The 19413-nt window shown below is 42.9% G+C and overlaps 1 protein-coding gene across 1 annotated transcript; it reads right to left on the bottom strand.

The window, feature by feature from the left end:
- Positions 1–256: 256 nt before the first annotated feature.
- Positions 257–17791, bottom strand: LOC111562398 (matrix-remodeling-associated protein 5-like). Its single transcript, XM_035943812.2, has 12 exons — positions 17335–17791; positions 16567–16792; positions 16208–16337; positions 14320–14561; positions 13572–13723; positions 9142–12776; positions 7801–7942; positions 6951–7086; positions 5358–6545; positions 5033–5240; positions 3944–4165; positions 257–3800 (listed from the first exon to the last, which is right to left on the bottom strand). The coding sequence occupies exons 2-12, from the start codon at positions 16752–16754 to the stop codon at positions 1686–1688; spliced, it is 8358 nt and encodes a 2785-aa protein (XP_035799705.2). The 5' UTR covers positions 16755–16792; positions 17335–17791; the 3' UTR covers positions 257–1685.
- Between the last annotated feature and the right edge of the window lie 1622 nt (positions 17792–19413).

The raw sequence follows: 19413 nt of genomic DNA, 5'->3' as shown, positions 1-19413 counted from the left end.
TAAGACCCCATTTCCTGGTCTGATAGCTGAGCTGGGGATAAGGAGTTTCTGTTCTCATAATATACGCAAGGAAAAGTTTCCTTCCTCGCTCTCGCCCTCCCACCAGGTGTTTTCTTTTCTCAGTCTGCAGTCACACAAGCGCTCACTCTTCAATCTGTACCAAAACTGTTGACATTTTATGGAGGAAACAGCCTTCAGTTCTCTGTCGTTTTTATTTAGAAAATGAAACTTAAAAATAGAATTAGACATCATTGGGTATTAGGACATCATACATATTAATATTTAAGAATTTCTCCCTTTATGACAAAAAAATGGTTTCTTTACAAGACAAATAATTTAAGGACACAATGAAAACGATAAAGAACAGATAAAGGTATATAACTACGAACTGCTAGCTTTGTGCACAAGCTTAGGCTCTTGAAACACACAAACACATTTATACAATCTTTAATGTTAAAATAATTGTGAAAATCACTCTTCTAAATATTGCTGTGTTAACATGGATGCTTTGTGCCTTGCCTCATTAATGCAGTGAGAATGTGAGATACAGTCAGTGGCACAATATTTTCAGGTTTGGAACTCACAAGCAAGTCACAAGATGAGGAAAATCCTGAAGAGGCTGGTGTTTGGGTGGATTATAATACTGAAGTCCATCATCATGTCTGTCAAGGATTAAATGTTTGCTGCATATGCACTGCAGCAACAAAGACAACATTTAATAATATGTATTTAGCCAGGAAAAATAAGCAAGTAAGGTAAATGTCAAGATGACATTTTAAATCCGAGTGTATTTTTGCTCTAATTTGGAACATTTGAGAGAAAACATAATATTTTATGATTATCTGCATCAGATTAAGCAGAATTATATTAGGTGACATCACACTGTATACATATGTGGCTGCAGACGTTCTCATTGTGTGAGGCTGTGTGGTGTCTGTATAATTCAGTTACGCTGCTACATACAGTATTGCACATTACACCATAATTCTAGGTGTAAAATGTCTAGTAGAGTAATAAAGTACGGTAAAGCACCATGGTTAGGTTTTGATTGTGTTAAAGCCATGCTAAAACTGTGCAGCGAGGAAGAATGATCATTAAATCCTTCAAATAAGGGTTCAAATCTTAGAAGTCTCCATGTTTTATACATAAATACTTACATAGAAGTCATACTTTTAGATTGTTGTGATATTGGTTTAGTTTTTTCAGCACCATCCAGGAAAGCAAATCCAGTTGTGTTGAAAATTAAAATCCATGGGCACAAATGTGGCCATTTGCACCTTTTGCTGCAAGCACGAAATTAGCACCATTTCAAAATAGATTGTAGGCCAGTGAGATACACAGCAAGACACAACAGGTTAAGTGTGTAACACCACCTGCATTAAGCAATCCTCCCCAAATGGTAATACTTGTTTGTTTATGCAGAAAAAAGTGAGACAACGTAACTGCAGAGAAAAATACAGTATTGACAACAAAATCAGACATTAAAAACACATACATGAGACATACGCTGTATATTAGTTCTTTCTAAGATTCAGCACAGAGCTTTGCAGTGTCTTTGGGCATGAGGGACACATAGTGTTATAGAAACAAAAGTCATTCACTTGAAAAAAGTATCGGTGGAGTTTCCTCGTCTCTCCTGCACGTTTTTGTGGGTCTGTTTGTGTGTGTAGGTTTTCTTCACCCCATTATATAACGTGCAGGTAGGTTGTCTTGGTGTCCATTCCTATTACATTTTTAGCGGTGCATCTGTAAAATCCTGTATCTCTCCCTGTCGGGTTCTGTATCACCAAGGAACCCTGAGGATTAAGGTAGCGGTTTCCATAGATACGAGGCTGACCCATCACCCTCAACTGCGTCAGGTCAGGTGTTTCCCAGGTAACTGTCGCCCGTGGTGTTGCTATGGTAAGGCAGGGCAGCTCCACAGCAACCCCGGGGCGCGTGTAGGTCACCGGGGAGGGGCCTGTTGTGATGCGTGGAGGGTAGGCGATGACAATGACAGGAACTGTGGCGACTGAAACCAAGGAGGAGTCGTAACTGGTCGATCTGCAGGTGTAGGTGCCTCGGTCGAACACGGAGGCCTGATGGACTGTTAGTGTTCCGTCTTCTTGTACTGAGTAACGTCCTGAGTCACCACTCTCACCCCTGGACAGAACCTTGCCGCTGGGCATGGTCCAGGAGAGAGAGCCCTTTAAGTGTCCGGGGGGTTGAGGGCACGGCAGGCGAAGGGTCTCTCCATTAATGATGCTCACCAGTGGGGCTGTCCTGGTGGTTACTGTTGGCTCTGAGGCAGGACCAGTGAAGGGTGGAGGACCAACTGGGTGAGGTGCTGCAGGCAAACTCAAGCCCCTCTGTTGAGGCTTCTGAGTAGCTTGGATTCTTGGATGAGGCACCACAGGTGGCGCTGGCCCTGAGTTCAAAGATGGAGCTGAATTCAGTTGAGGCACCTCAATTAAACCAGCAGGTCTTTCCGCCGTTGGTCCTCTCTGTGGAGACCTGGCCTCCTCCTGTGACTCTGACACCTGCAGCTCCACCCGAATAGTCATCTCTCCACTCTCACTTCTCACTACGCAAATCAAAGTCCCGCCATCACTCGCCCGGACGCCCTGCAGCTCCAAGGAGCCGTTTCGATGCACAGTGAGTCGGCTGCCATAGTAAGGAGCTGGCAACATGCCGTTACCGGGCAGAAACCAGGCCAGTCGGGGAGGAGGGGACCCTTGGGAGGGGCATGGCAAAAGAACTGTTTGGCCTTTAACTGCTCGTTGCTTCACCGTCGTTACCACACCCACAACAGAGTTATTAAAGTTTTTAGCACTTGTACTACTGCTTGAGCCACCACTGTTTCTTCTGTTTTCTTCTAGATTACTACTCCTACTAAAACCATTTCCTCTGAGTGTGCTTGTAGCAGCTCCATTATTAGACACGCTGCTACTGAAGCCGCCAACGTCTCTTGAAATACCACTTAACCTGCTATAGTCTCTACCGGCGTTAGCATGATTACTAGCCTTTCCTGCAATGACTTCATTATTATTAGTCCCAGGATTCCTTTCAACACTCTCTCCTCTACCTGTGCTCTGACTGTTACCCACACTATTACTACTACTCATAATGCCAGGTGCATTTCTATCTATTACAGTTTTATCTGCTTTAATGCCTACATTTCTTTCCCCACTCACCCCAACACTGATTACACTGCTACCAAGCTGTGTTGTGATTCCACTGACAGGCCTGTTAAATCCACTTTCACTCCTAGGGGCAGGATTAGAGCCACTGATTGCTAAGTTAGTGTTTGGTAAAATGTTTCTTATCCTGCCACTATTATCACTATGGTGGCTGCTGTTATTGCTACTGAGCTTGTTTGTGATTCCACTGGTAAATCCTGGCTGGATTATCCCCCCATTATTAATGTTGTCTCCTGATCTACTGCCATGACTGCTACCACTATTAATACCCCAACCCCTCTGTCCATATGTAGAGGCCTCCACCTCCAGGCCCACCACCATGCTCTTTCCCCCTGCTGAGTTGCTTGCTCGGCATGTATAGTTTCCTGTGTCTATCTTTTGAGCCATACGCACCTCCAAAGTTCCACCTGAGACCACAACAACCCGCTCAGAGTAATAACCAGATCCTATGCTTTGTGGGATTACACGGCTTGCTGGGGAAAACCACGTCACCGTGGGGGTAGGATCGCCTGTGGCCCGGCAGGGAACGGTGGCAGTCGCTCCCTGACGTACCTTAATGACATGGTAGCTTCTGTCGTTGGTAAAGGCTGGTGGAGATGTCCTCATGACCTTTACTTTTACCTAAAATGAATGAATAAATGTTGGAAAGTAAAAGTAAGTTAATTAAACCAGCAAAAGATCAATTGAAAAAGTGACTGAAGCCTTGAGTAAGAAGGATAACACAAATTTCTCAAGTCTCCTCGAGGAAGAAATGTCTTCTGTACCTTCATGGTGTCTTGACCTCCTTGATTCTCAGCGTAACATGTATACTCCCCCTCTTCTCCCAAACCCACTGCTGGAACCAGTAATGTCCCATTGTCAAACACAGTCAGTCGTCGTGCTCGCCCTCCTCTGTCTTCCCCATGCAGCACACTGTTCACCATGGTTCCATCTGGCAAGCTCCAGCGAACAGCTGGGTCAGGCAGTCCTGATGCTTGGCAGTCCACCTGCAGAGGATCATTTAAAAGTTTTTTGCCTTTTAGAGTTGTAAGAACTGTTGATAAAAACAATTTCTTGTCTTTTTAATGAATAATACATGCTGTACTCAATATTAAGGCTTTTATGGCTATTTTTAGGCCCATAAAAAAACAAAAATTCATAGTACAAGATGTATCTAACAAACAAGAAATTTAGGAACGCTCTAAAGTTACGAAAAGCTCATGAATGTTTAAATGAAAATAATAAATAAAGGGCAAAACATTCCCACAATAATACTGCATCTTATTTCTTGCATTTCACCCCCACTTGACATTATTTTTCATTGAGCCTTTAAATATGGATGTGTGCAGTGCTATTCCCTGAAGGCCACTGTTTATGATTCATAACAGCCTGCCGTATGATCTGGGAGGTTTTTCGTTTCTTTTTGAGTCGAAAAATATGAAGCACTTTTCGATCAAAAAATGAATAAAAACCCTAGCTGAGAGGCTGAACTTTGGACCTCAACATACTGTGTATCAACAAAAAATAAAGCACTAAAAATCAACAGTGGAGGTTTGATATAAGGACTGTTTGGCTATAAAAAATTTAAATTCCTATTGCCAGAATTAGCACAATTTTGTGCCAAACAGTGTGACATGATTTACAGTAAAGCAAATCTTACTTGTAGCAAATCAGTTATTCGAATGGAATTGTAAAATGCTAAAACCATTATAAAGACCTCAATTTCCAACACAATGAGCAATAAATAGGATTCAGAGAAAAACTGAATAAAACTGTCACATTAAACTAGCCTAACATTTACTGATACATGTCTACTGAACAAATATTACTAAGGAAAGTTGAAAACACATTCTTTTATTCTTTATTCAGCTCACCTTCAGTGGTTTACCAAAAGACACCATCTGATTGAGGGGTTGTTTTGGATCAATCTTGGCAGGTTTGGTAGCCACAGAGATGTGCAGGAGGCGATAATCATCTGCGACTTTGTTTCGTGCAATGCATAGGTAGTCTCCAGCATCCTTCTCTGTTACCGCCTGGACCAGCAGGGTGCCATTTGGATGCACCTTCAGACGTCGGTCAAAACTGTAATTCAATTGTAGACACACAAATACATACACATTAAAAAACGATAGTCATGTGAATTAGATACCTTACTGACAGAAATACCACAATATATAATGCTACAACCAGCAACATTACCTGAAGTGCATGTCCACCAGCTTTCTGTTGGGGGTCCTCCAGATAATGATAGGAGCTGGGTTTCCAGTTACAGTGCAATGAAGCTGCAAAATCCCCCCATAGTGGACAGTAGAATCGGAGGGTGATGTGGAGACAATGCGGGCTTTACTGAAAGGAGAAACAGGCGAGGGATGCAGAACAGCTGGAGCTCTTCTGTCAGTGGGGAAAGAAGAAATAACTCTGGTGTTGTTTGTTGCCACAGTGGAGGTCAGGGAAGGAGAGGACGGATCCTTTTTTCTGATGTTGGTGAAGTGTGTGGGGGAGGCAGTGACTGTTTTATGGATTTTAGGAGATGAGTTAGAGGAACTGGGTTGGTGAGGGTAAGATGAGGAGTGAGAAGAGTTTGGCATGAGCGACAAGGTCCTGGATCTCTCAGCAACAGATGGAGGAGAATATTTATTGGAGTTGAATGGACCTGAGGGGTAGCCAGGGATAGCCAAAGTTTTGTCTTGATTGACTAAAAGAGGTGGTTTTTCTGTGGTAATTGCTTTCGTCCCCTCATTTATAGCTACTCCTTGTCTTTTTTCTCCTCCCGCTGCCCCTTCAATTTCTACCTTCACTGTCCTCTTACTGGCCCCCACAGCATTACTTGCTGTGCACTCATAACTCCCTGACTCCTTTAGCCCAACTTTTCGAATATGCAGCGTCCCGTTGGGCAAGACAAAGAGGTTGCCATGGAGAAACTGGGATGGACGAACAAGGGTCCCATCTGGGATTCGCCAGCGCAAAGTTGGTGGTGGAGCACCTCGGGCAGAGCAGTGAGCATAAACAGGCCTCCCTGGAGACAAGAGCAGGTGTTCCTCTCTGGGTTGCTGTATCACCGGGGGCAATGAGGACACGTGTACACGCACAGAGGCACTGGCAGCACCTGCTGAGTTGGAAGCCACACAGCGGTACACTCCTCGGTCGCTGGGTAAAGTCACTGAGATATGAAGGGTTCCATTCGTGTCCATGGTGATTCGGCGGCTGAAGGGGCCAGCAGAGGTCAGGACAGAGCGATCGGGCAGAACCCAAGAGAGCAGAGGGGCGGGAACACCATCCGCTCGGCACTCCAAACGCACTTCTCCACCCTGATGAATCGTGACTTCTCTGTAACTAGCCAGCTGCATACGAGGGGGGCGGGTCCAGACTTCCAGGGTAGCTAGCAACCTGTCATGAAGAAGCACATCATACTCAATATAAATACACTTTTCCAAAGTCCAAGCATTTCGAATTTACATATTGGAAACATCCAAAGGATTATATACAGTGCATAATACAAACCGAAATCCTGACAGAAACTTGGACACAAGAAACAATTAAACAGATTTCATGTACAGACATTTGCATATGTCTGGAGGCTACGAGCAAATGTTCAATCAAATAGCTGTGTAATCGTGTTTGCAAGCACAACAAGTAGGTTTAACAACAAAACAACACACACTCTCTAATTAAATTGCAGCTTACTGTAGTCCTTTGTGATAAACACTGAAAATGTTGTGTCCCCTGGCCATTATAACTGAATGCTGTATTGTATAGTGCATTAATATGGATAACTGCTATCAGTGGGCTCACCTGTCACGACCCAGGTAGCTGTGTGCACTGCAGATGTACGTGCCCCTGTCCTGCAGCTGAACATTCTGGATAACAAGGGTGCCATTTGGCAAGACCTCAAAACGCTGAGCCCTGGAGTGGATTGACATCACCGCTCCTGAGAGAAAGACAGAGGGTGAGACAGTATGACAGACAGCCAGAGACAGCAGCAATGAGGAGACAGGAGTGAGAAAAACAGAGACAAATTGGGAAAGAAAGTTAGAGAGTGAGAAGGAGACAAGAGAGCAGAGGAGGAACAGGAGCACATCGAATGGCACAGCATGAAGTAAAGTCAGTGATGCAATGCACGAAATGTTCCATTACTTGCTTGCAATGTATTTCCCACATGGCAAGCAAGAGAAAAGCCTATTGTGTGCATGCCAGTGTGTAATGTTGGTGTTAATGTTTTTTTTTTCATCACAGTAAAATGTGTTCATATTTAGTCAGTCATAGTACGGACTAAAGCTGAGGGTAATTTCCTTTAGAACTGGTGACTTCAGGTTGTAAATACAAAGCTTTATTTATTCATTTCAAAAGGCAGTCTCTGTCGTTTTTTTTAACCATACAAATGACAGATATGTAGACACTTCTGTGTTTTCCAACACAGAAATGTTTCCTACTGAAAAATACAGGCTTGTGCCAAAATGCAGGTTTTAAGTTATCTGGAAAATTTGCAAGTTTAGTTTTTGCATCTGTCCATGAACAAGGTTTGATTGACCTCTAGAAGGCAAAACTCTCCCCTGATCTACCTCTGATGCTGTTAATAGTGTCTAAAATATGTGTAGACTGTACGTGTGGATGCTCAAATAAATGTCAGCCGCACTGTGCATACCTGTGGCTACTTTCGTCCATGTGATGGACGGTTTTGGTTCTCCTTCTGCTTCACAATCCAGCCTGGCAGTGCTCTCTGCTGGGAAAGACACTGTCCTGATGTGTGGGTCTGCAATCTTTGGTCTGGATCTCAATACTGGAGCCTGTGCAAAAGATTTCAAAAACATATTATACTGGCAAATAAAGCAACGAAGATTAGAATTAATGACTACTTAAAAAGTAGAAGACATTGACAGAATGACTCCATTAATGATAATTCTTCAATTTGCAAAGTTGCAGAATTATATTGGTCGTGGAGTTTTAATTTGTCATCTAAATGGCATGAGACTGGAGGACTTGCAACAACTTAAGTTTAACAGAGTTGTGATGGATGAAGACGGAGAGCTGTCTAAAATCCAGCAACATTAAACATACATTATCGCTAAAATGTAATCAACAGATCATGTGGTCAAGTGCATTCTAAACAGGAGTTTTCAAGGAAAAGAAAACAACATCTAACCAAAATGCAACCATTAGATGGATGAATCTATTTACTTGTGGAGGTAAGGCTAAAGTAAGCTCGCAAATTCAATATAGCATTACTGCGGTCTTTAGATATAGAATGATTCATTGGTGGTGGGCCCCGGAGGTTTGGTCAACTGAGGCTTGAAAAAAGAGCTATGGAAATTAATCTACAATTGATTACTTTAAATCCCTTGGGATTAAGCTCTCAAAACACATAATGTTGTTGGTTATGGAACATATGTTTTTCATCTCTTCTTCAGATCCCTGACGGAGAAACTCCATGAAATTGGAGAATTGTCATAAACATCCTTTAGTTTTAATAGCAGGCCATGTGGATAAAGATTAGACTGTTTTCAGATCTATTGTGCATTTTCTGCTAAGCTTTTGCCCCAAGGGCTCTTTCACAGTTGGGTGTAATGTGTGTGTAAGTGGTGTCTGTATGTGTGTGTGTATGTGTATGTGTGTGTGTGTGTGTGTGTGTGTGTGTGTGTGTGTGTGTGTGTGTGTGTGTGTGTGTGTGTGTGCGTGTGCGTGCTGTTATTTTGTAGGTCAGCACTCTCTTAGAAAAGAAATGTTAATTTGAGTTTCATATATATGGACTGCAAACTGCATTCAAAAGTGCACTTAAAGGAATTACTAATTGAATGAATATAAGCAAGAAAAAATGAGGAAACAATAAATTTACAGCTAAATTAACAAATAAAGAACAAATTGTGGTCCAAGCTTGGCTCTTATCCCTTTTTGCACTCTAATGCATGTGTTTGCTTTAAGACCCATTATTGGGCAACAACATCAACAAAGAACAAATATTATGTTATTTGAATTAATTTGGACTCACCACAGGCACGGCAGGGAGTGAAGGAGAAGGAGACCACTGGGACCTGCTGCTGTGTGAATCTGGAATAGAATTAGCTCCAGGGTTCTTCCAGTTAGTAGAGGGACGATTCTCACTTGGAACCCCAGAACCAAACCTCCCTTTGGGGTCAACTTGGACAACGCTTGGCCTTTCCCTTGATGATGCTTTGGTAATTGTTGACATCATTGTTGTGGTAGTACCGGACAGTGTACTAGGTGTAGCTGCCTTTGTTGTAGTTGTAGGAATTTTGGCTGAAACAGTAATTGTAGTACTAGTAGCTGGAGTAGTAGTTTTAGAAGGTGTAGGAGAAGTCGTGGTAGAAGTGAGGTTAAGAGTCCTGGGGAAGCCATTAAATGGGATTGTACTAGTAGCAGTGGCAGTAGTAGTAGTAGTAGTAGTAGTAGTAGTAGTAGTAGTAGTAGTAGTAGTAGTAGTAGTAGCAGCAGTGCTAGTATCAGCTTTGGTACTTGTGGTAGAGGTTCCAGTTGTAGAAGTAGTAGTCGGAGTAGTAGATGTAAGAATAGGAGTTGTGGTGCTAGGACTAGTAGTGGTAGTAGAGGGAGGAGAAGTTGTAGTATGTCTGGTAGTGCTAGATGTTGGAATAGTATAGGTAGTGGTTGTAGTTGTAGACACAGTGGGACTGGTAGTCATAGGAGTAACTGTAGTAGTAGACGTACTTTTTGTGCTACCAGTAGAACCAGTAGAATGAGCTCTCCTGGGAGTCACTGAAGGAGTTGTTACGGTTTTTGCAGTAGCAGTTTTGTCTGTTCTGGGGACTGAGGAAACAATGGAGGAGTGAGTTGTTGAAGAGTGGGACTCATTAGGGACACCCAAGAAATTCCTCTCTAGCTCTTCATTGTGTTTGCTTGAGGGTCTAGCAACATGTTTGTCTAAGACTGTTTGTGTTTCTGTGTGTGTCTGCCTGCCATGTGCAAATGTCCCAGCGTGTGTGTCTGGCACATGTGTTTCTGAAATCAAAGTATCGGAGTGAGTGGGTGCTGGTGTGTTCAAAAGAGAGGACTCTCCACTGTCTGTTATCTTGTCTAAGTGAGTCATCATGTCTGCATGTGTGTCTGTGTTTGTATGGGGAAGGGAGGGAGGCAGTGAGGGCGAGGCAGATTTTGAAGTGGAGATACCAGGAGTGCGAGAAACAGGGGGGGACATGGGATTTAGAACCACAACATTTGGAACAGTCTTAATTTGGTCACTCGGCGTCAACAAAATAGCTGGAGCCGTGGTTGTTGACATCAGCAACAACATATTGGTTCGATCTGTGGTAGTGTCAGGTGTCGCAGTCTGTGACCTTGGGTTCGCAGGGTCGGGAAGAGGTTTGGGTGGGGTCAGAGGTTGTCCCCTGGTCCTGTTGATGATTCGTCTTCGCTGTCCAATCTTCCTGCGTGAGTTCCAAGAACTCTGAGGCCGGGAGTTCAGAACCAAATTAGGAAACAATCCCTGTCGAGGATTGTGAGGCCTGGTTCTTGGGGGGCTGGGGTTTGCTCCTTGTTCATCCCCTTCAGCTAGTTCTTTAACAATATCATTTGTTCCTGGCATTGGATTATATGTAACTGGTTCTTTCTGTGTCACTGGGTTTGTTGGTGTCTCTGTTTGTGGACCTGCTTTCTCTGTCTGCATACGTGTCTCTGTTTCATTCTCTATTTCTATTTGTTCTTCTGTAGAATTTTCTGTACCTGTCTCTATCTCAGTGTTTACATCTGTTTTTGTCTCTATTTTTGTCTGTGTTTCTGATTGAACAGTTTGTATGGGCTGTAGCCCTTCCTCCTGTAGAACAGTATCATCAACAGATGACCCTTCAGTTTCTGCTTCCGCCCCTGCTCCTTCAGCTCTACCTCCGTCTGCATCTTCATCTCCCTCATGTCCTCTTATGTCTTTATCTTTGCCTCCTTGTACTGGTTCAGTTGTGGGCTTTTCTGTTGTGATGGATTGACTGTTATTAGTGTGAGTGGTCTTTTGACGTATTTTAGCCAGCAGATCAGCCCACTTCTGAGGGTCTATCCTTTGTTTGTTTGTAGAAACTCTATGTCTGTTCTGAAAGCGGTTTCTTCTCTGGTCAGTGGATGAAACAGGCCCTCCACCTCTTCTCGGGGGGCCTTCTCTCATGGGACCACGTCTTCGAGGATTTCCTATTGGATATCGTCTATTTGGAGTTGGCTGAAGAGATATTGGTCGCCTCCTACTGCCAACAACAGTCCTCCCTTCTTCCTCTTCTTCTCCGTCCCCTGATGCTTCATCCACCTGACCTAACAATGGGGCTCTTATCCTGGTTGACCGGCCAGAGGCTGACTGCGGCCCTCTGGGAAATGCAGTCCTAAGTGAAGGGATTTGTTGTGAATTTAATATCAGCTGCACAGACCGAGAGTCGCTACCATACTGGTTGACCGCAATGCAGCGGTAATGACCAGCATCCAGCAGAGAGGGGTTGGGCAGAGAGAGACTCCCATTTGATTCTATTGTGAGTCCACCTGACACAGCTAACCCCTGCCTTACTAGATTTCCATCTGGCAAAATCCAACTCATGTAAGGTTCTGGTGAACCAGACACCATGCAGGACAGACTGATTGGTTCCTCAATTGTTCTCATGAGAGGAGGTTCTACTTCCTCTCCTGAAGGTGGAACAGATGACCCCTCCACTGCCAGGTGTAGGGGGAGAACATCTACATCCTTTCCAGCCCAGGCAACACAGTAGTAAATCCCAGCGTCTAAGAGTTGTACTTTCTGTAGAAGCAAACCAGTAGCTGAGGCCCGCAGCCGGCCATCTGGACTGCTGGAGGGTGGGATAAGCTTGGATCCATCTGGGAGAATCCACTGTACTTTGGGGTTGCCAGAACTGAGAAGAGGGCAGGATAGCTCTACCTTACTGCCTGTTACTGCTGCCAGTGCTGTGGTAGTATGATTAGTAGACATCAGTACCCATCGGTGAGAAGCAGCAGAGGATGATGAGACATGAGAGGAAGCGTCAGGATGAGCAGAAACTCTTGTTGAGTATATAAGTTGAACTTTATGTCCATTAGACTGTGCTCTGTTTAGCTGAATACTAATGGCCGTCTGTAATAACCAATGTGGCCTGGCTTTAACCGAAGCTCTGACTCCAGTGTGGTAATATCCATCTGTTTCCGGGGCCTGCCTATAGCGGTAGGCCAACGCCGGGGCTTTACTCAGCATGATCTCCCTCTCGAGGCGAACCGCAGTCTCACTGTAATAAGCCAGAATCCTCCAAAGTTTCTCATAGCTTTGTCTCTCCAAAGGGCACTCCAGAATGAGTGACAGAGCAAGGGGGAGAGGAGCAGAGGAGGCCAGGGAGAGATCTGGAAGAGGAGCAATATCCTGGGAGTCAGAAGAATGAGTGATGTTGCAACTCAGATCCACACTGTTTCCTTGCTGGTCTGACAGACCCAGAGAGACACTGCCCAAAGGCTCTCTGAAAGTTTCACTTGTTAGGATTTCACTTGGCTCTGTCTCCAGATGTGTTTCTTTTCCTGTGGAGCGGATGACGGGTGAGCTGCACAATAAGGCAGTCTGCTCAAGCAAGCCGTGCCCTTGAAGTGAATTGGGCGAGTCACAGACTGGACACTGAGAGCCACCGGGACATTTCATTAAGCCTAATTGAAAGAGAGAGACAGAGAAAATTATTTCATGAAAGGCAATCTTACCACGTCTAGCATATCAACTGTATTATTCACTGGTGATATGCTCATAGCAACTATACAAATATATTACTGCACAATTCAGCGATTTGCACATATTAGTGGATCGTGAGTCATTTATTAGTCATGCCATCTCATTTTAGACATTAATTACACTTTATATCTCTTACTAATTAGGTATGCTTACTTCATCTACTCATAAATCAGAAGTATGCTATCACTTTATTATCACACAGGAATCATTAGCCTGTATTTCAGCTGCCACACATCAGTGCTGTCATCATGGATTAGTCATGGCAGGTTAAGTCTGGCATATCAATGAGACACATTTCACGGTCCAGCCTTCTTCACATCTCAATAACAGCCACAAGTCAAGACTGGAAGAGCTAATGAAAATGGGGGGAAACAATGAAGAATGTGTGACAAAAAGCAGGTGGAGGGTGGTCGTCAACTGTGTCAACATAACAAAACCAGATGTATTAAAAAGTAGGTTTAACTCATCTCTCAACATCTGGATGGAATTATTAACTAATGAGTTTCTTATTTCCCAGGTTTCTACTCACCTTATCTCCTTATCTTCCCCTTAGTCAATCAAGCAACTTTTATGTTGCATTAACCACTTATTATTATTGCGTCTCTGACTGAATGAAACTGGCTCAAAGGCACAGTCATAACTGACAATCGTATACGCCATGTACGCATGGGAAATAAAACAACAAGTGAAAGCAAATGATTGTTTAGATGTGATACCTGGGTGAGCCAGACTCCAAGTGAGCAGCCAGTTCATCCTACAGTCGCAACTCCATGGATTAGCCTGCAGCACAAGAGTCTCCAGCAGAGGTGCTGTTGATAAGGTGTCTTTGGGCAAAGTACTTAGACTGTTATTGGAGAGGTCTAGATGTCTAAAGGAGGGAAAGACAGAGCAAAAAAGAAGAGAACATAGGGTTTGAATCAAAATGAAATAAATTAATGTGAAAGTAAGAGGTGGCAGGTTAAAAGTTGGAAAATCATCCATCATTTATATCATTTTCACTCGCCTCCCTGTTCAGTTCCTCAAGTTTAATCCATTTATACTGTGCTGCAACCACACAGAATAAGAAAAAGGGTGAAGAGATGGTGCTATGGCTTCAGGATTGAAAGCTGATTTATCTAAATACCAATAATCAGCAATGGAAATATCCCCTTTTTCATCAGACTACAGTCAATCAAGCATCCCATTATTACCAGATTTGTGGAGTAATTTCATCAATTTAACAACGTTTTGCTATTGCTTGTGCATAAATCAGCCCATTTCAAAGTAGTTTTCTCTAATTTTGACTGTTTATTTTCGGATGAAATGGCACTAGTTTTGATGAGGAACTAGTAATTCAGTTGACTGTGTTGGATTTAAGTTTACATTCCTGTCAACACTGCCAGAACCACAGGCCCAGCTAAATCTGACAACATCTAAAATCAAACACCGATTACTATGTTATGTGCTTTAGGTGTGAAAGCTCACCTGAGTGTAGAAAAGTAATATGTATTCAGCAGGGACAGTGTGCACAAAGTGTGAGGATGTAGCTGATGCAGCCTGTTCCCTTGCAGACGTAGTAGCCTGAGGCTAGGCAGCTGGAGCAGGGCCCGGGGGTGGATGTGTTGGAGGAGATTGTGATCCAAGTACAGGCGCAGCAGTGAGGTCAAGCCAGAAAAGGTCAGAGATGAAGAGATCTCTCTCAGCTTGTTATAGCTTAGCTTTAGTATCTGGGGGGGGGTAGAGGAAATGAAGTGAGCAGAAGAAATGAAGGATTAGAAGAACAGACATCAAGGCTGATTAAAAAAAATGCCGAGTCTATCTATAATCATAAGTCTGTCACTGGACACCACATGCTTGTAAATTGAATTTATAACAAATGATGTGCAGGGAATTGGAATGAGGAAGGAAGAGTTGGATAAAAAAAAATGATGAAGAAAAGTCTTTGTAAGCAAAAATGACTGATAACACCCTGTGTATAATTTTAAAATATGGGGATATGTTTCATTTCACCATCTTGCGTAAAAATTTAAAAAATAGCTCACAGCCTATAACCACACAATATATTCATGCTGTGACTTTTACCAAAGCAGCAAAAACGAAAAGGATATTCTAGAAGTGGGGGTCTACAGCTTTCTAAATATGAATTTTAGCCCTTTATCCCCAACAGAAGACTTTAAGGAATCTATTGCTATTCCAGTCATGTGTGAAGAACCTACCAAAAATTTAAGAAGGCACACCATGAAAATCAGGTTGTGAAATTTAGTTTCTGTGAGGCTTATGTTAAATCTGCCCTCCAGAGAGGCTACTTAGCTGGAAAAGTTCCAGCTGCTGACAGATCTAACACGTGAAGATGTCAGCACATGGAAATATGGATCCTATTATCACAGAGTGGCAAATATATCAGCATCTGCCTGGAAGATGAAGGGAACAATTGCTTGTTGAGTAATATCACTTCCCCACGGACTGCTAACTCTGCCCTTAGGTTGCTGCTAAAATGTCCAGCGTGTTTCCTGTCACTGAAGAGTGAAAAGAATGATGGCACATAAATTATTCATTAGTTGTAGAGAAATTAGAAAAATGTGCTGAAGATATGAACAGAATTGTGTTGACTGCTATATTCATTTCTTACTAGTTTCACAGATCAAAGCTTTTTTTTCCCCATGAATCCATTTGTTAATCGTGCAGTATGACTGTAAGATTTAGGCACATTTATCAATGTAGCGTCTTCTATAAATTGCACCAAACCTCTCTGACAAATACTGTATATCTTGATAATCCCTGGATTACTCATGTTATTAAAAAACAAAGTCTTTTCTGACAAGCAGTTTAAATATATTCGTCTCTCATCTCTAGAGAGCCATGCAGACTTTAAACTACAAGTGCTGCACATGGAGAATTTTGGAGAGCTGATCTTTCTGCAACAAAGCATTTGAAATAGTAGAGGAGCTCCAGTGTGGTCCTCTCTGCCTGAGGCTAGAGAGTGATGAAAGTACATTTTTGTGTCCTGCAAAAACCTTCATCTCTGAAGAGCCAAAGGTTAAATATGTAAGAAAACACTGATTTATTTTACACATTACCAGGCTTATATTGTGTAACCACGCATCAGCAGTTTGGCAAAGGAGAGATCAGGACACTTTCACTACTTGCTGGAGTTAACTACCTGAGAAACAGGTCGACTATAGTTCGATGATGAAGAACCTAAAAACAAAAAGCTGAAGTTTCTACAGGATCACTTTTCCACTGCCAAAATGTTGTCTATGCATCATTTTTACCCAATTTCCTTCTCTATCTCCTCAATCAGATAATGTAATGTCTGTATGAAGGCTCCAGGGGTATAGTGCAAACTGTTGTTGATGCTCTTCTATCTGTTTACCTGCAGTGACTTCATATCTCTGAATGCTTCCTCTGGAAGATGATGGAGGTCATTGCTGTGGAGCATCAGAAGCTCCACCTTCTTCAGTCCAGCAAAAGATGTGTCATGGAGCCTGCTGATGCTGTTAAATCTGCAACAACACAAAATCAACATCTTCAACTTAAACATCAGTGTGCCAACATATATTATATCCATGTGAGCTCATTACTTAACTCTACTTCTGACATTTTATTCCAGCTTTTGTGGGAGTGTCAGCAAAGTAAATAAAACGCTTCAGCTTTGAATCTTATTTGTATCAGTGAAGGTTAGATAGCTGCATGTACTTGCCCATTTTGCAAGCATGTGTGTGTTCCACATACCCTAAGTTTATGCGGCGTGTGTGTGCAGGCAGGCCAGGAGGAACAGTGAGCAGTGAGCGGAAGGTACAGTGGACTTCGTTGGCCTGGTAGCAGTTACAGCTCCTGGGACAGGACCGGCCCCCGGGCACCACGAGGATCAACACCAGGAGGGACAGCGATGCCGCCGGCACACAGACACTCCGATACATCTTCACTCACAAGAGGAGAAGCTGCACTGAGATTATTGCTGCCAAACAGAAAAAGGAAAGTGAAGAAGAGTGCAGAGAGTGCACAGTCCAGATGAGGATCTTAAGTCATGTTTTCTAATGCAGCCCAAAACCACCACTTTGACTTAGAGGACTTTGCAATCTGTCCAACAAGTGATACCCTCCAATCTTCCACCCACACTGCACCCATACAACCATACTGGCACATTACACCTGCCTCGAATACACTTTTATCGAACCACACATGCGCATGCTCAGAAGGATGATTTAGTTACAATCATGTAAAAAAGAAACTAAACAAAAAACGCAACAGGATTCAATAAAAGGGAATTCAGGGTAAAGTTAGGATAAACTCCCCCGCTGATCTCTCTCTTTATCTCATCTCACACAAGCAAAGATTCACTAAAACCAGTCAAATTCATCAAACCAACTGTAGAGCCAAACGCTGCGAGAGGCTTTTTCAACTTCCAGTCGAAATTAAAGTAAATGACTTCTCCGTAGCGGGACGCTTTCGAGATGAATAGATTATTGTAATGCGTGGTCACGGTAGATAAGAACATACCTTGAAATCCTCTGGTCCGGAGGAGTGAAATTATTTCACGGAATTATTCATTTTTGCTCATCAAATGCTGATTTTAATCCAGTTGCGCGCCTCGGGAGTTTCACATGCAATTACCCAGTTTATTCACCCATTAGCTCCGATACTGAGGACAAAATTCCAACAACCAAAAAAAAAAGTTGTCACCTCAGATGTCACCGAGGAAAGCGAGGAAAAACCTGTGAAGTAGTACCACTTTTGTTAACAGCTTTGAAGCAAAGTTTTTTTTAAAAATGCGTTCAGTTGCATCCAACAGTTGTTCTTGTGCGCTCTTGGAGAGGAAAGTAGTGCAAGAAGCGGCAGGCGGGCTGTTTGCAGAACGCGTCTGGCGCTGAGTGAATGTGTGTGACTTGTGTATGTGTGTTTGCGTGCGTGTGTCTGCAGGACAGTGAATGTGTATTTGAGCAGAGGAAGGGGGACTGAAGTGAATGGAGTGACGCTCAGGCTAAGGGTCTAACCGAGGAGGGGCTTTGTGGAAACCCAGAGGCTGCACGTTGCTGCGCTCCAGTCTGCCTCCCAAATCCTTTATCTCTGAGGCAGGCCGTGGAAACAGGCATCTAAATGATCTAAATGAGGGGCTGTGGCACATTTTAACCCATTTAACCCTCTTATAACATGGTAAGAGTTGCATTCCCTTTTATTTTGATACTTAATTTTGGGGAGGAATGCTGGCTTTCAGTTGCATGGATGGTCATTATACTGTTTTTTTCCCCTTCTTTTTTTCATTTGGAGGAGGTTGCAGCAGAGCCTCACCAATGATTTTTAAGGAAACAATAAAATCCCCAGACCCCCCAAATTATATTTCCAAGACCATTTTTGATTCACCACAAAAAAACCTAAGAACCAATAACTAATATAACAAAGTAACCAAAAACAAACGATAAAGAAAAGACAACAATCAGAGCTCCCCTATTTTATAAGCTAATATACATTTCATCTTTTAAATTTGCAGATGTAAATTTAATCTCTTTACATAAAGTTCCACTCTGCAGGTTGGAAAGTAGTAAATCCATTTTGATATGTCTCATTTAAAACCACATTACACACCTTAAGTCACCAAAACTGCCAGAATACCAAAGATACCACAGAGGACGCGACCTGTCTGTCTTCACTGGTATCTCAATTTTTGCCATCAAACAGTCGCTGTTTCCATTTACACCATATGTGCAAAGTTTGATTTTTGATGTGCAAAACAGTGGTGTTACAGGCTGCATTTATTTCTCATCAATATTTTTTTATAGAATTTATTTTAAGTCAATAAGACAATGAAGCACAAACTGGACTTCAGCTTGCAGCTTTAGGAGATTCATATAGTCCCACATAGTTGAACTGAAATGTGGGTTTAAGGCAGCTAAATAAGGGATTGTTCTGCTTTCTTGTGATCTCAGATTCTCAGGCTCCCCATAATGATCACACCTCCTTCTGAGAGAACAGAAATAGATTGATGCTCCTCAGCTGTTGTCTCCTGTAAGTGACCCACCCACCCCCAGAGTGTTTGTATGTTTGTGGCCCAGAGTGTGTAAGTGGGTGATAAGCCAGTAAGCAAGCGAGTGGCTGTTTTCACATGAAGTTGGTTGACATAAGTAAGATTTTCTTGCATCAGCTTTATTTTCCATCTTTAGAATAAAACAGCCAGAATCTCCTCCTACACTCACCAACTGTTCTGGTAGATCTGAAGGTTTTCTCTGCTCACCACAGGGGGCAGCAGAGCTAGAGAGCAGCAACAGATGTAAGAATAAGGTCACCACTGAAGATGTTTGAATTTCCACATCAACCTCCTGAATAATGGATCTTGACATTAATCTTGAATGACTGTTAACACCTCCCAGCTTGACAGTCGACAAGTGAACATCCGTAGATGTTGGACGGTGGATGTGATTTGATGCTTTACAATCACCGGCAAAAAAACTCTCTGTGATGTTTCTCAACGGATGAGCCAATCCTCACCACCTTATAACCCTTCTCTCTGCAGGCAGCGGTTTGTCTGTTAGTGCTGAACAGTTCTCATGCTGCACTGGTTCCCTGTAGCTGTAATATGACTGC

Source organism: Amphiprion ocellaris, chromosome 11, assembly GCF_022539595.1.
Source record: "Amphiprion ocellaris isolate individual 3 ecotype Okinawa chromosome 11, ASM2253959v1, whole genome shotgun sequence".
NCBI classification, from domain to species: domain Eukaryota; kingdom Metazoa; phylum Chordata; class Actinopteri; family Pomacentridae; genus Amphiprion; species Amphiprion ocellaris.
Note: the sequence above shows the minus strand (reverse complement) of the source record. Positions and strands in the feature narration are given on the sequence as shown.

Excerpts from the sequence above, each read along its gene's own strand:
- LOC111562398 (XM_035943812.2), bottom strand. The coding sequence starts at position 16,754 with ATGTATCGGAGTGTCTGTGTGCCGGCGGCATCGCTGTCCCTCCTGGTG. Across the intron at positions 7,943-9,141 it reads CACTCCCTGCCGTGCCTGTG|GCTCCAGTATTGAGATCCAG; the intron begins GTGAGTCCAAAT and ends TCTTTTGCACAG. Across the intron at positions 6,546-6,950 it reads AGCTACCTGGGTCGTGACAG|GTTGCTAGCTACCCTGGAAG; the intron begins GTGAGCCCACTG and ends TCTTCATGACAG.